At 37.5% G+C, this 17,276-nt stretch overlaps 2 protein-coding genes across 11 annotated transcripts in view; both read right to left on the bottom strand.

Moving 5' to 3' along the window:
- Positions 1-17,276, bottom strand: part of Erich1 (glutamate-rich 1) — a gene marked incomplete at its 5' end in the record, with an annotated part of 52,793,804 nt that overhangs the window by 38,517,240 nt on the left and 14,259,288 nt on the right.
- Wdr17 (WD repeat domain 17) overlaps positions 1-17,276 on the bottom strand; it is a 120,611-nt gene that overhangs the window by 91,342 nt on the left and 11,993 nt on the right. For 2 of the 11 annotated variants that reach the window (XM_087588874.1, XM_087588881.1), the window contains exon 2: positions 15,642-15,752. In XM_087588874.1, the coding sequence (XP_087445000.1) occupies positions 15,642-15,707 (66 nt within the window). In that variant the 5' untranslated portion in view covers positions 15,708-15,752. 11 annotated transcript variants of the gene reach the window in all.

Genomic DNA, 17,276 nt, shown 5'->3' with positions numbered 1-17,276 from the left:
CAATCAAGAAAGAACACATGGAAACAACCCTGGATATAGAAAACCAAAAGAAGAGACAAGGAGCTGTAGATACAAGCTTCACCAACAGAATACAAGAGATGGAAGAGAGAATCTCAGGAGCAGAAGATTCCATAGAAATCATTGACTCAACTGTCAAAGATAATGTAAAGCGGAAAAAGCTACTGGTCCAAAACATACAGGAAATCCAGGACTCAATGAGAAGATCAAACCTAAGGATAATAGGAATAGAAGAGAGTGAAGACTCCCAGGTCAAAGGACCAGTAAATATCTTCAACAAAATCATAGAAGAAAACTTCCCTACCTAAAAAAAGAGATACCCATAGACATACAAGAAGCCTACAGAACTCCAAATAGATTGGACCAGAAAAGAAACACCTCCCGTCACATAATTGTCAAAACACCAAACGCACAAAATAAAGAAAGAATATTAAAAGCAGTAAGGGAAAAAGGTCAAGTAACATATAAAGGGAGACCTATCAGAATCACACCAGACTTCTCGCCAGAAACTATGAAGGCCAGAAGATCCTGGACTGATGTCATACAGACCCTAAGAGAACACAAATGCCAGCCCAGGTTACTGTATCCAGCAAAACTCTAAATTAACATTGATGGAGAAACCAAGATATTCCATGACAAAACCAAATTTACACAATATCTTTCTACAAATCCAGCACTACAAAGGATAATAAATGGTAAAGCCCAACATAAGGAGGCAAGCTATACCCTAGAGGAAGCAAGAAACTAATCGTCTTGGCAACAAAACAAAGAGAATGAAAGCACACTAACATAACCTCACATCCAAATATGAATATAAAGGGAAACAATAATCACTATTCCTTAATATCTCTCAATATCAATGGCCTCAACTCCCCAATAAAAAGACATAGATTAACAAACTGGATATGCAACGAGGACCCTGCATTCTGCTGCCTACAGGAAACACACCTCAGAGACAAAGACAGACACTACCTCAGAGTGAAAGGCTGGAAAACAACTTTCCAAGCAAATGGTCAGAAGAAGCAAGCTGGAGTAGCCATTCTAATATCAAATAAAATCAATTTCCAACTAAAAGTCATCAAAAAAGATAAGGAAGGACACTTCATATTCATCAAAGGAAAAATCCACCAAGATGAACTCTCAATCCTAAATATCTATGCCCCAAATACAAGGGCACCTACATATGTAAAAGAAACCTTACTAAAGCTCAAAACACACATTGCACCTCACACAATAATAGTGGGAGATTTCAACACCCCACTCTCATCAATGGACAGATCATGGAAACAAATTAAACAGTGATGTCGACAGACTAAGAGAAGTCATGAGCCAAATGGACTTAACGGATATTTATAGAACATTCTATCCTAAAGCAAAAGGATATACCTTCTTCTCAGCTCCTCATGGTACTTTCTCCAAAATTGACCATATAATTGGTCAAAAAACGGGCCTCAACAGGTACAGAAAGATAGAAATAATCCCATGCCTGCTATCAGACCACCATGGCCTAAAACTAGTCTTCAATAACAATAAGGGAAGAATGCCCACATATACGTAGAAATTGAACAATGCTCTACTCAATGATAACCTGGTCAAGGAAGAAATAAAGAAAGAAATAAAAAAACTTTTTAGAATTTAATGAAAATGAAGATTCAACATACTCAAACTTATGGGACACAATGAAAGTTGTGCTAAGAGGAAAACTCATAGCGCTGAGTGCCTGCAGAAAGAAACAGGAAAGAGCATATGTCAGCAGCTTGACAGCACACCTAAAAGCTCTAGAACAAAAAGAAGCAAATACACCCAGGAGGAGCAGAAGGCAGGAAATAATCAAACTCAGAGCTGAAATCAACCAAGTAGAAACAAAAAGGACCATAGAAAGAATCAACAGAACCAAAAGTTGGTTCTTTGAGAAAATCATCAAGATAGATAAACCCTTAGCCAGACTAATGAGAGGACACAGAGAGTGTGTCCAAACTAACAAAATCAGAAATGAAAAGGGAGACATAACTACAGATTCAGAGGAAATTCAAAAAATCATCAGATCTTACTATAAAAACCTATATTCAACAAAATTTGAAAATCTTCAGGAAATTGACAATTTCCTAGACACATACCAGGTATCGAGTAAAATCAGGAACAGATAAACCAGTTAAACAACCCCATAACTCCTAAGGAAAGAGAAGCAGTCATTAAAGGTCTCCCAACCAAAAAGAGTCAAGGTCCAGACGGGTTTAGTGCAGAATTCTATGAAACCTTCATAGAAGACCTCATACCAATATTATCCAAACTATTCCACAAAATTGAAACAGATGGAGCCCTACCGAATTCCATCTACGAAGCCACAATTACTCTTATACCTAAACCACACAAAGACACAACAAAGAAAGAGAACTTCAGACCAATTTCCCTTATGAATATCGACGCTAAAATACTCAATAATATTCTGGCAAACTGAATTCAAGAGCACATCAAAACAATCATCCACCATGATCAAGTAGGCTTCATCCCAGGCATGCAGGGATGGTTTATTATACGGAAAACCATCAACGTGATCCATTATATAAACAAACTGAAAGAACAAAACCACATGATCATTTCATTAGATGCTGAGAAAGCATTTGACAAAATTCAACACCCCTTCATGATAAAAGTCCTGGAAAGAATAGGAATTCAAGGCCCATACCTAAACATAGTAAAAGCCATATACAACAAACCAGTTGCTAACATTAAACTAAATGGAGAGAAACTTGAAGCAATCCCACTAAAATTAGGGACTAGACAAGGCTGCCCACTCTCTCCCTACTTATTCAATATAGTTCTTGAAGTTCTAGCCAGAGCAATCAGACAACAAAAGGAGGTCAAGGGGATACAGATCGGAAAAGAAGAAGTCAAAATATCACTATTTGCAGATGATATGATAGTATATTTAAGTGATCCCAAAAGTTCCACCAGAGAACTACTAAAGCTGATAAACAACTTCAGCAAAGTGGCTGGGTATAAAATTAACTCAAATAAATCAGTTGCCTTCCTCTATACAACAGAGAAACAAGCCGAGAAAGAAATTAGGGAAACGACACCCTTCATAATAGACCCAAATAATATAAAGTACCTCGGTGTGACTTTAACCAAGCAAGTAAAAGATCTGTATGATAAGAACTTCAAGCCTCTGAAGAAGGAAATTGAAGAAGACCTCAGAAGATGGAAAGATCTCCCATGCTCATGGATTGGCAGGATTAATATAGTAAAAATGGCCATTTTACCAAAAGCGATCTACAGATTCAATGCAATCCCCATCAAAATACCAATCCAATTCTTCAAAGACTTAGACAGAACAATTTGCAAATTCATCTGGAATAACAAAAAACCCAGGATAGCTAAAGCTATCCTCAACAATAAAAGGACTTCAGGGGGAATCACTATCCCTGAACTCAAGCAGTATTACAGAGCAATAGTGATAAAAACTGCATGGTATTGGTACAGAGACAGACAGATAGACCAATGGAATAGAATTGAAGACCCAGAAATGAACCCAAATACCTATGGTCACTTGATTTTTGACAAAGGAGCCAAAACCATCCAATGGAAAAAAGATAGCATTTTCAGCAAATGGTGCTGGTTCAACTGGAGGTCAACATGTAGAAGAATGCAAATCGATCCATGCTTATCACCCTGTACAAAGCTTAAGTCCAAGTGGATCAAGGACCTCCACATCAAACCAGACACACTCAAACTAATAGAAGAAAAACTAGGGAAGCATCTGGAACACATGGGCACTGGAAAAAATTTCCTGAACAAAACACCAATGGCTTATGCTCTAAGATCAAGAATCGACAAATGGGATCTCATAAAACTGCAAAGCTTCTGTAAGGCAAAGGACACTGTGGTTAGGACAAAACGGCAACCAACAGATTGGGAAAAGATCTTTACCAATCCTACAACAGATAGAGGCCTTATATCCAAAATATACAAAGAACTCAAGAAGTTAGACCGCAGGGAAACAAATAACCCTATTAAAAATGGGGTTCAGAGCTAAACAAAGAATTCACAGCTGAGGAATGCCGAATGGCTGAGAAACACCTAAAGAAATGTTCAACATCTTTAGTCATAAGGGAAATGCAAATCAAAACAACCCTGAGATTTCAGCTCACACCAGTGCGATTGGCTAAGATCAAAAACTCAGGTGACAGCAGATGCTGGCGAGGATGTGGAGAAAGAGGAACACTCCTCCATTGTTGGTGGGATTGCAGACTGGCAAAACCATTCTGGAAATCAGTTTGGAGGTTCCTCAGAAAATTTGACATTGAACTGCCTGAGGATCCAGCTATACCTCTCTTGGGCATATACCCAAAAGATGCCTCAACATATAAAAGAGACACGTGCTCCACTATGTTCATCGCAGCCTTATTTATAATAGCCAAAAACTGGAAAGAACCCAGATGCCCTTCAACAGAGGAATTGATAGAGAAAATGTGGTACATCTACACAATGGAATATTACTCAGCTATCAAAAACAACGGCTTTATGAAATTCATAGGCAAATGGTTGGAACTGGAAAATATCATCCTGAGTGAGTTAACCCAATCACAGAAAGACATACATGGTATGCACTCATTGATAAGTGGCTATTAGCCCAAATGCTTGAATTACCCTAGATCCCTAGAAAAAACGAAACTCAAGACGGATGATCAAAATGTGAATGCTTCACTCCTTTTTTAAATGAGGAAAAAGAATACCCTTGGCAGGGAAGGGAGAGGCAAAGATTAAAACAAAGACTGAAGGAACACCCATTCAGAGCCTGCCCCACATGTGGCCCATACATATACAGCCACCCAATTAGACAAGATGGATGAAGCAAAGAAGTGCAGACCGACAGGAGCTGGATGTAGATCGCTCCTGAGAGACACAGCCAGAATACAGCAAATACAGAGGCGAATGCCAGCAGCAAACCACTGAACTGAGAATAGGTCCCCTGTTGAAGGAATCAGAGAAAGAACTGGAAGAGCTTGAAGGGGCTCGAGACCCCAAAAGTACAACAATGCCAAGCAACCAGAGCTTCCAGGGACTAAGCCACTACCTAAAGACTATACATGGACTGACCCTGGACTCTGACCCCATAGGTAGCAATGAATATCCTAGTAAGAGCACCAGTTGAAGGGGAAGCCCTGGGTCCTGCTAAGACTGAACCCCCAGTGAACTAGTCTATGGGGGGAGGGCGGCAATGTGGGGAGGGTTGGGAGGGGAACACCCATAAGGAAGGGGAGGGGGAGGGGGATGTTTGCCCGGAAACTGGGAAAGGGAATAACACTCGAAATGTATATAAGAAATACTCAAGTTAATAAAAAAAAAAACCTATATTCAACAAAACTTGAAAATCTTCAGGAAATGGACAATTTCCTAGACAGATACCAGGTACTGAAGTTAAATCAGGAACAGATAAACCAGTTAAACAACCCCATAACTCCTAAGGAAATAGAAGCAGTCATTAAAGGTCTCCCAACCAAAAAGAGCCCAGGTCCAGACTGGTTTAGTGGAGCATTCTATCAAACCTTCATAGAAGACCTCATACCAATATTATCCAAACTATTCCACAAAATTGAAACAGATGGATCACTAGCGAATACCTTCTACGAAGCCACAATTACTCTTATACCTAAACCACACAAAGACACAACAAAGAAAGAGAACTTCAGACCAATTTCCCTTATGGATATCGACGCAAAAATACTCAACAAAATTCTGGCAAACCGAATCCAAGAGCACATCAAAACAATCATCCACCATGACCAGGTAGGCTTCATCCCAGGCATGCAGGGATGGTTTAATATACGGAAAACCATCAACGTGATCCATTATATAAACAAACTGAAAGAACAAAACCACATGATCATTTCATTAGATGCTGAGAAAGCATTTGACAAAATTCAACACCCCTTCATGATAAAAGTCCTGGAAAGAATAGGAATTCAAGGCCCATACCTGAACATAGTAAAAGCCATATACAGCAAACCAGTTGCTAATATTAAACTAAATGGAGAGAAACTTGAAGCAATCCCACTAAAATTAGGGACTAGACAAGGCTGCCCACTCTCTCCCTACTTATTCAATATAGTTCTTGAAGTTCTAGCCAGAGCAATCAGACAACAAATGGTGGTCAAGGGGATACAGATCGGAAAAGAAGAAGTCAAAATATCACTATTTGCAGATGATATGATAGTATATTTAAGTGATCCCAAAAGTTCCACCAGAGAACTACTAAAGCTGATAAACAACTTCAGCAAAGTGGCTGGGTATAAAATTAACTCAAATAAATCAGTTGCCTTCCTCTATACAAAAGAGAAACAAGCCGAGAAAGAAATTAGGGAAACGACACCCTTCATAATAGACCCAAATAATATAAAGTACCTCGGTGTGACTTTAACCAAGCAAGTAAAAGATCTGTACAATAAGAACTTCAAGACACTGAAGAAGGAAATTGAAGAAGACCTCAGAAGATGGAAAGATCTCCCATGCTCATGGATTGGCAGGATTAATATAGTAAAAATGGCCATTTTACCAAAAGCGATCTACAGATTCAATGCAATCCCCATCAAAATACCAATCCAATTCTTCAAAGACTTAGAACAATTTGCAAATTCATCTGGAATAACAAAAAACCCAGGATAGCTAAAGCTATCCTCAACAATAAAAGGACTTCAGGGGGAATCACTATCCCTGAACTCAAGCAGTATTACAGAGCAATAGTGATAAAAACTGCATGGTATTGGTACAGAGACAGACAGATAGACCAATGGAATAGAATTGAAGACCCAGAAATACCTATGACCAAATACCTATGGTCACTTGATTTTTGACAAAGGAGCCAAAACCATCCAATGGAAAAAAGATAGCATTTTCAGCAAATGGTGCTGGTTCAACTGGAGGTCAACATGTAGAAGAATGCAAATCGATCCATGCTTATCACCCTGTACAAAGCTTAAGTCCAAGTGGATCAAGGACCTCCACATCAAACCAGACACGCTCAAACTAATAGAAGAAAAACTAGGGAAGCATCTGGAACACATGGGCACTGGAAAAAATTTCCTGAACAAAACACCAATGGCTTATGCTCTAAGATCAAGAATCGACAAATGGGATCTCATAAAACTGCAAAGCTTCTGTAAGGCAAAGGACACTGTGGTTAGGACAAAACAGCAACCAACAGATTGGGAAAAGATCTTTACCAATCCTACAACAGATAGAGGCCTTATATCCAAAATATACAAAGAACTCAAGAAGTTAGACCGCAGGGAAACAAATAACCCTATTAAAAAATGGGGCTTAGAGCTAAACAAAGAATTCACAGCTGAGGAATGCCGAATGGCTGAGAAACACCTAAAGAAATGTTCAACATCTTTAGTCATAAGGGAAATGCAAATCAAAACAACCCTGAGATTTCAGCTCACACCAGTGAGAATGGCTAAGATCAAAAACTCAGGTGACAGCAGATGCTGGCGAGGATGTGGAGAAAGAGGAACACTCCTCCATTGTTGGTGGGGTTTCAAACTGGTACAACCATTCTGGAAATCAGTCTGGAGGATCCTCAGAAAATTTGACATTGAACTGCCTGAGGATCCAGCTATACTCTCTTGGGCATATACCCAAAAGATGCCCCAACATATAAAAAAGACACGTGCTCCACTATGTTATTGCAGCCTTATTTATAATAGCCAGAAGCTGGAAAGAACCCAGATGCCCTTCAACAGAGGAATGGATACAGAAAATGTGGTACATCTACACAATGGAATATTACTCAGCTATCAAAAACAACGGCTTTATGAAATTCGTAGGCAAATGGTTGGAACTGGAAAACATCATCCTGAGTGAGTTAACCCAATCACAGAAAGACATACATGGTATGCACTCATTGATAAGTGGCTATTAGCCCAAATGCTTGAATTACTCTAGATGCCTAGAACAAATGAAACTCAAGACGGATGATCAAAACGTGAATGCTTCACTCCTTCTTTAAAAGGGGAACAAGAATACCCTTGGCAGGGATGAGAGAGGCAAAGATTAAAACAGAGACAGAAGGAACACCCATTCAGAGCCTGCCCCACATGTGGCCCATACATATACAGCCACCCAATTAGACAAGATGGATGAAGCAAAGAAGTGCAGACCGACAGGAGCCGGATGTAGATCGCTCCTGAGAGACACAGCCACAATACAGCAAATACAGAGGCGAATACCAGCAGCATACCACTGAACTGAGAATAGGACCCCCGTTGAAGGAATCAGAGAAAGAACTGGAAGAGCTTGAAGGGGCTCGAGACCCCATATGTACAACAATGCCAAGCAACCAGAGCTTCCAGGGACTAAGCCACCAACTAAAGACTATACATGGACTGACCCTGGACTCTGACCTCATAGGTAGCAATGAATATCCTAGTAAGAGCACCAGTGGAAGGGGAAGCCCTGGGTCCTGCTAAGACTGAACCCCCAGTGAACTAGACTGTTGGGGGGAGGGCGGCAATGGGGGGAGGGTTGGGAAGGGAACACCCATAAGGAAGGGGAGGGGGGAGGGCGATGTTTGCCCGGATACCGGGAAAGGGAATAACACTCGAAATGTATATAAGAAATACTCAAGTTAATAAAAAAAAAAAAAAAGAAAAGAAACTGTATTTGAATGTCACTAGTAGTGTGACAGGAGAATAAATGGTTAAGTAAACTCTTGGTTTCTTTTCCATTGCCATGATAAAGTAACCCAAGAAAAACAATTCTCGTAAGGAAGAAGTTATTTTAGCTTACAGCTCCAGGTTAGATAGAGTCCATGGTAGCTGGGAGCCACAGAGGGAGGAGCATGAAGGAACTTGTCACATCACATCCATAATCATGGACAGAGAGTCATGAACATAAGCAAGCCACTGTTCACCTTGATTCTCTCCACTTACATAGCCCAGGCCCCACCCATAATTAAGATGGGTCTTGCCATATCAATTAATCAAGAAAATCTCCTACACATGTGCTCCAAGGACCATCTGCCAGTTGATTTTGGAGTCTGTCAAATGGATAATTAACAGAAACCATGTCAATAACCCTCTGCGATGGAGAACTGCAAAAGAGCAAATGGTACCCAGGAGAGAAACCAAGAATGTGAAATGAAGACCAGCTCTATTCCAGGTATGATTATGAACTAGAATTCAGCATGAACCTTGGATGGCTGTTTATTGAAGCTACATTTTGATATATTGATCATTTCTTCTGATGCACAAAACTTATTTTTTAAAATGAACTCCTATATGGTCACCTTTTTCTTTAGATGACTGTGTTTCTTATGTAATTACAAGGCAGTGCCTTATTATCATTGTGAATTCTTTCCTATGATTTTATTCTAAGATTTTTAATTTTTCTGTGTAGGACTCCCCTGTAATTCTACATGAATGTTAGGATGGTTTTTAATTTCTGTAAAAATAAAAACACCATTTAGATTTTGGTAGGGAATGTACTGAATTTAAACCCTACACTGTCGTCTTACTCGCATGAGATGTGTTTCTATTTGTCTTTGATTTCTTTTAGTATTGTTGTGTAATCTTACTAGAAAAAGTATTTTACATCTGTGGTTAAGCTATGTATCAGATACTTTATAATTTTGAAACTATGATAATTAGAAAAATTGTCCTGATTTGAACTTGCAGCAATTTTTATACCTCAGCTTCTGGGGTAGGGGTGGGGATTGTCAGAGTAAGTCATTATGCCTGATTGTTGGAAGGCTTTAGGTTATTAATTCAACCTACTTACTAATTATAGAGCTATTTATAGTTATGTTTCTTCAGGGTGTGATGCTGGTTGGTTTTCTTTTTCTATGAAATTTTCAGTTCATCTAGTTAATTCAATTTGTTTGGGTACAGCTATCTTTAGTACTGTTCTTAACAATTTTAATTTCTATGGCAATATCTTGATACTCGCTTATGATGTTAATAAGTTGTCCCTGCTCTTTTGTTTTCTTACTCATCTGGTTTGCATTTGTCCATCATGATCCTCTTTTCAGGGAATACTTTTTAGATTCATTGAGGTATCTCTAATACCTTTCCCATCTCTGTTTCATATAACACTCCTGGGCTATTTATGTTATATTTTGACTGAATACAGTCGATTCACTTTCTCTTTACATTAAGGTATAACATTTGATTGTGGTTTAAGATCTTCCTTGCTGGTTGATATCTAGGGCTACTTGTTCTATTTTGTTTCTGCATGCATTGCATCCTGTGTTCCCATATGTTGTGCCCTGTCTTTGTATTTAAGTCCATCTGATATTATTTGGAAATTTCTGATTTTCATGTATTGCTTTTATAAGAGGGCTATTGCCTAATTTACACAGATTGGATAATTTAACTGTTACAACTTCAAATTGCCTCTCAGCATGATTAGAGAATGTACATTGTCTACATTGTCTAATATACCAAACCTGGGAAACTTCTTTATTAGAAGAATGTATATGCAGTTGCTGAATGAGCTATTCTGTACTCATGTCTATGGACCTAATGAGACTGATATCCACAGTACTACGTTTTCCAATTATTTTATGGTTCCATGGTCTCCATATACTACTTTCTTGATCTTCTCCATGTCGTTTTTAGTACTTTGGATACCTTGAAAATAGTTATCATAAAGTCCTTGTGTGTGTGTGTGTGTGTGTGTGTGTGTGTGTATGTATATATGTATGTATTGCAGTTTGGGGGATTGAATCCAAGACCTCATGCACACTAGGTAAGTACTCTACCACTAAGCTACATTGGCCCGAGCCCTTGTCCTTATGTTTTTAGACAAAGTTGCCCAGAGTGGCCTTTAACTGGAATGTGTGAATCATCTGCCCCAGTCTCCCAAGTAGGTGGGATTACACGCTTATTACCCCTCTTTGTTAGGACTTCATACTTTTGGTTAAAACCCTGACATTTGAATTAGATGATTTCATAGTTCTGAAAATTAGGTTCTCCCTAGTCCAGTGTTTTCTGTTTTGTTAATGTTTTCATTTATTGTTTTGTTTGCTTATCTATCAAAGATCAGCACTTTGGATGTAAACTTATGTGCTTCAGAGTTGTTTAAGCATATGCCATTATCTTCATATATATATAATATATACATATATTGCATATATATATATCAACTTTCTAATTTTCTTTACTTATATGCTGCCTTTAAATTTTGAGACTTTAAAAAATGTCTCCAAACAATGTTAAAACAAAACTATAGGAAGCCTATGAGTAAAGTAAATTAACTCTTTAATTATTCTTCAACTAGCTGCAGATAGGAAGACATGGGCTTCCAAACACACAGGACAGGTGCAATGTGCTGGTTTCTTCCCTGCCTATCCTTCTGAAGCAGCAGTTACTGCTCAGAACCAATACATGACATTAAAGGCCCACCCTGCCTCACAAAATCTAATTTTGGAAGATATGCACAGCTTTCTACCCTGAAATTTGAAGTAGCAGGCAGGCAATTGCTTCTGTGTTAAGAATTCAACCTTACTGGAATTAATTTATATTTTACAACCAATCATTCTCCATGGAAGTTGCAAGACTTTACTTTTCCAAACATTCAGTTTTCCAAAATTCAGTTCTCCAAAGTACCACGACAGATTATGCTAGTGCAATTGGCTAAATAGAGGGACCAATTCCTAATTCTTTTGATAACTTGCTGTTATTTTAGAGGTGTTTAGCACAAAATAATATTCCTTTATTTGGATATAGCATAGTTTATTTACCACTCATGTATAGAAGGAACCATTTGCCATATCCTCATTTTTTTATTTTCAAAAATTATATAATATTGGAATTTCTTTCTTGGTATATAAAATTCAGTATGTCTTCCATCTTAAATACTTTTTGCAAATCTAAGAAACAGTAGATTGCATTCCTTTATTTGTTATTTTTATTTATTTATATTTTGGTTTTCTGAGACAGGGTCTTGTTAAAATGTCCAGAAGGCCCTACAAATTCACTATGTAATATTGTCTGGTTTCAAATTGCAGCAATTCTCCTGCATCTATCTGAAGTATACTAGCATGATAAATGTGTACACCATCCCCAATCTTAATTCCCTTTAAAATTTTGAACAGAATACTCTTTATAAGCCACCTATTAAAATAATAAACAGAAAATAAAATTTATTTCTTAAAATTCATAATTTTGAGTGATTTTTTAAAATAACATGTATCAATAAAAAATCAATACCATTGCATTACAAAATCCATATTGGGTATTCAAATAAATCCTAATATTTGGAACAGTAAGACTGATTTTTCAGGGCTGGAGGGATGGCTCAGTGGTTAAGAGAATTGACTGCTCTCCTCGAGGTCATGAGTTTAATTCCCAGCTACATGGTGGCTCACAACCATCTTTAATAGGATCTGATGCCCTCCTCTGGTGTGTCTGAAGATAGCTATGCTGTACTTGTATAAATAAAATAAATCTTAAGAAAAAGAGACTGTTTTTCAACAGGATCATAAAATGGAAAGACTTATATAAATTTTATTCGGGCAAATCTGTTACTAAGGAGACAAAATGAAATCCCAGAAGCCTTTATTATTTTGGTATCAGCATGATTAATGATTCTACATCACTACAAACAAAAAATCCAACCTAAGGAACATTTTAACGCTATTTTTATGATTCTAAGTGTAAACTGTAAAAAGTCGCCATGTAGGACAAGCTTTTCACTGTGACAAGTAGCATTTTTCAGATGGAAGAGGAAAGACTCCTCACCCTTACTGCTTCCTGTTGCGTGTGCACTCTAAGCATGTGTTCCTCGAGAAAAGCAATCCTTTTGGTGTAGGAATGACATACCCACTTCACTGGAGAAATGCTAAGCATTGGAGCTCACTGAGCAATGAAGACATGGTGGGGTCAGGAAGAAAGCCTTTGTATTGGTGAAGCTACATACATACAGCTGACACTGTTAGTGGCTGACAACAGGGATATTGTTTTCAATTTGTTAACTTGGGTTCTAAGTTTGCTTTCAACCCTAGATACAAAACATGCATGTGAGCACACAGACACACACAGAGATTATGGGAAATGTACTCTTTGACAGTCAGTGGATAAAATGAGACAGAAAACAAGCCCTAGAAGTATTTTACATATTAGATTTTGAGAGGTCATTATGTTTACTTTTGAATGTGTAGGGTTATTATAAAATGAGTATATAAAATTTAAATATAAATTATATGGAATTACAGTAATGCCAAAAAAATTATAATAGCAAAGTTTGTATATGTATACTTATATATGTATACTTATATATACTTATTTATGTCATAAATAGTACAAGTGTAAACTTACTGCTTTCAATATTAAGTTCACACATTTATGTAAATTTTCAAACTCTACATTTTGAGTTTGAAATTTTTAAGTCAAAAATTCAATTAATTACTTATTAACCTTTACAATGGTGGTTATATAGGATATACATACATATACACAACCTGGAAAATAAACTGGATGCTTAGAAATGATGAAAACATACATTCATGTGCTGGTTTTCCTCAATGACTATGAGTTTCATTTCATCTGTGTCTGTATACAAATTAATGAGACCTGAGCAAGAAGAAGCCCAAACTCACAGAGATGACATGGCCAATTTAAAGGATAAACTGTTTTTGTGATGAAAAATCCTTCTTTTAATGTCTTGGTTTAGTTACAAAGACCCATAGTAATATAGAGATGGAAAGGGAAATATTTTCAGCCCTTACAATCTCTATGTGATGCTCCAAAGGCACTTTAAATAACATACATTTAAGTCAAAAGCATTTTTATTAAAATCAATCCTTTCTTGACCCCAAATTATACTATCATCTTCTGGGCTGCACTTTAAAGAGAATCTTTTCTGAAACATGGAAATGACTGTGTTATCGTATTTAAGGGTGTGCTCACACCTAAAAGGGGGCAGTGGCATTGGAGTGTGGTATTTGCGCAATGAGTGGAGTTTGGAGTCTTGCTACTAAGAGCCATAGGCTGAAATTTTCCCATTGTTCTTTTCTGCATTATACAATGACTGAAGTACAGAATTCATGGTGGCGAGCTCTTTACTGAGTCTCAGGAACTTTTCTGAAGAATGCTTTACAATTTACTTTATGAGTGAGTTTCCTCAGAGGCAGATGGCTACTGGATCCAGAGATGTTTATCATCTTGTTCAAAGAAGCGAAGAAACAAAAAGACTATCTAGAGAAAAAAAGTCCCCAGATGTGCACTGCTGAGCATTTGTTTTAAAAAGAAGTAAAATAATAAGATATTTGTGACTGATGTGATTAGAACAGAATGCAAAGAAGTAAAGAAAAGGGAAATACTGCACATTTTCAGTAGTTTGTGTCCTTGAATGGCAGTGAGGAGAACAATGCTGAAACCTCACAATGATGCTCTGGCTCTTTTGTTCACAAGTTAATGCAAAGAAAATCCACAGTTGTCTTCTAAAGATCAATAAATTCTTTATCGAAAAGTAAAATTAAAACTAATTTCTTCTAAGGTAAATCCACTATGGCATGGCACATTTTAAAAATAAGATTTTGCTTTTTACTATTACAATGCTAACCTACACTTTTTCAAAATGGGCCAAGTTGCCATGGTAACTCCCTTTGAAACATAACCATTTTAATTTTCTTAAAAATTTTCAGATACAATAGTGTGCTCAGGATCTCTGTTTTTCCTATAATAATTGTATCATAACACTAAATATTAACATATAGCTGCCTTTATTTAACTAAATATTTTTATTTATGGGAGAAGGTCTATTTTTCAATATAAATCTTATTTTTAATCTTAATTTTTTATTGGTTATTTTATTTATTGACATTTCAAATGCTATCCTCCTTCCCAGTTTCCTCTACACAAACCCTGTATTCCCTCCTCCCTGCCTCTAATAGGGTGCTCCTCCATCTGCCCACCCACTCCTGCCTCAGCACCCTAGTATTCCCCTACCCTGGGTCATCAAGGCTCCACAGGACCAAGGGCTGCCTTCCCAGTGATGCCAGATAAGGCCCATTCTCTGCTACATATGCAGCTGGAGCCAGGGGTCCCCATGTGTTCTCTTTGGATGGTGATTTAGTCCCTGGGAAAGGTGTGTAATAGTTACTATTTTTATACATGAGTCAGGTACAAATTACCATTTTATAGTTCCATCTTAAAGACAGTATTAAAATATTACTGTGAGTTTATTAGACCTGTGTTGTGTGATGGCTCAGGCCTATCGTCTTAGCTACTCAGAGTACTGTGGCAGGAGTGCCACCGGTTCAAGACCAGCTTAGGCAGTTTAATGAGATCCTGTTTCAAAATACAAAAAGTAAAGGGGGCTGACCATAGACATGAAGGATAGAACACTCATCTAGCATGCAGGAGGCTTCAGGTTTTACTCACAACTGAAAAAGAAAATTATCTAGCATTGAAGTGGGAAGGGAGTTCCTGGTCAATGTACAATTATAGCTATCCTCATAAATTGTATTCTTACTTTTAAAATTGCTATCATATCCTCAGAATTTTGTATTACAGAAATGTCTGCAATAAAATGGATGGAACAGAACTTTACAAGAAGAAAAGCAGGTAAATAGAGCAAACCTGTCAGAAAATTATAATTGCAATATAAAAACATCTTACTCTTTGTAGTCCTTCATACCAGTCATCCTGCTCAAACCAATGGGAAACGTAAGTCATCCAAGCCATAGATTGCTTGCGCTTTAATCAAGTCAGCTGGAGAATAATCAGCGCCTAAAGTAACAACAACGTGTTTCAAGCAAACAAGTTTCACCAGGACCTCCCAGGGAAATCATGTTCAGTACAAGAAGCTAATACTTGGCAAATATTTCAACTGGAAAGTTTTATTAATTTACAGATAGCTATCGAGAGAAAGCCGAATCAGGGAACACAAACCTATATTAGAAAGTGAAAACTAAAATAATTTATGCTATGTAGTTCCAGAAAAGACTATCAAATATTAGGCCTTAATCTCACATTCTAGAAACACTTTAGATTCGATTGTTTTAATGAACAATCAAGTAATTTATAAAGGTTAACAGGGTTTTAAATTTCAGAAAAATAACAAACAAGGAGCAGAAGACAGCAGTCCTGTGTTTCTGTTTTTATTGCAGTTCTTGAGAGATCTATTAGAAATTAAATGCTCCGTAGACATTCCCACAAGCCAAAATGATAGAGGCGACCCTCAATTGAAGTTCCTACTTCCCTGGAGACTCTAGTTTGTGTCAAGTTGACAAAAACTAACCAGTATTTTTAATATGTATTGATATTTATCCTAAAGCTCTTGTGTGTATCCTCTCATCCTATTCTGTGAGTAATGGGCTTTAAAATGTTTAAATTTTTCCTCATATCGTCAAATTTCCTCTTCTAGGTGTATTAATATCTAATATTAAGAAACATAGGTTGATTACTTGTGTAGATATAAATTGTAAGTTCTCCCAAACAATGTATAGGTGACAAGTATTTGCTAGGTGAATTGGCACACTTAGTGTCTGGGAACTCTGCCATCTAGTGGTAGTACCTATGAATAAATGGCCAGTAGTATTGATACATGGAGAGGATACAAAAGATGTATTCAGAATGAAGTGAGATTGCAATCAGGTAGGAGTTACAATCCATTCTCTTGTAATGAAATGGCTAACCAAATCGCTTACTAAAAAGTTTGAGAGGTTAAAACAAAAACCTACATCTGGTAAATATGTTTTATAATCATGTCAAAACACCAACTGTGCATCATGTTCATATAAACCCAGTTTAGTAACTTGTTACACATTGTTTATGAGGCACATAGCAGCTATGTCTTATGTACTGGTAATCAATTTATTCATTTACATTTCAAATGATATTTACCTTCCTGGTTCCCTTTCACAAACCCCCTCTCCCCTCTCCCCTGTCCCCTTCTTCTCTATGAGCATATCGAAGCAGATACTGAGACATTTTCAAAAGCACTACTTTAGCTCTTTGGATGAGAATGCCCCGTGAAAGCTCACCTCGGTGTACTTAGTTCCACAGTTGGTGGGGTTGTTTGGGGGGTGGCTTAGGGGGCGTGGCTCTGTTGGAGAAATTGTATCACTGGAGGTACATCTCAGACTTTAAAAACTGGTGCCATTTCCAGTTAGCCGTGTGCTTTTTGTTTGCCATTGAACATATGAGTTCTTGTCTTTCTGTCTCTACTGCACCTATACCTGCACCTGCTGCCATATTGTGCCTACTGTATAGCCTTTAACCCCCAGGAACTGTGAATCCAAATTAACTCTT

This window comes from Rattus norvegicus, chromosome 16, assembly GCF_021556685.1.
Source record: "Rattus norvegicus strain SHRSP/BbbUtx chromosome 16, alternate assembly SHRSP_T2T, whole genome shotgun sequence".
NCBI classification, from domain to species: domain Eukaryota; kingdom Metazoa; phylum Chordata; class Mammalia; order Rodentia; family Muridae; genus Rattus; species Rattus norvegicus.
This window is presented reverse-complemented; position numbering and strand designations above follow the sequence as displayed.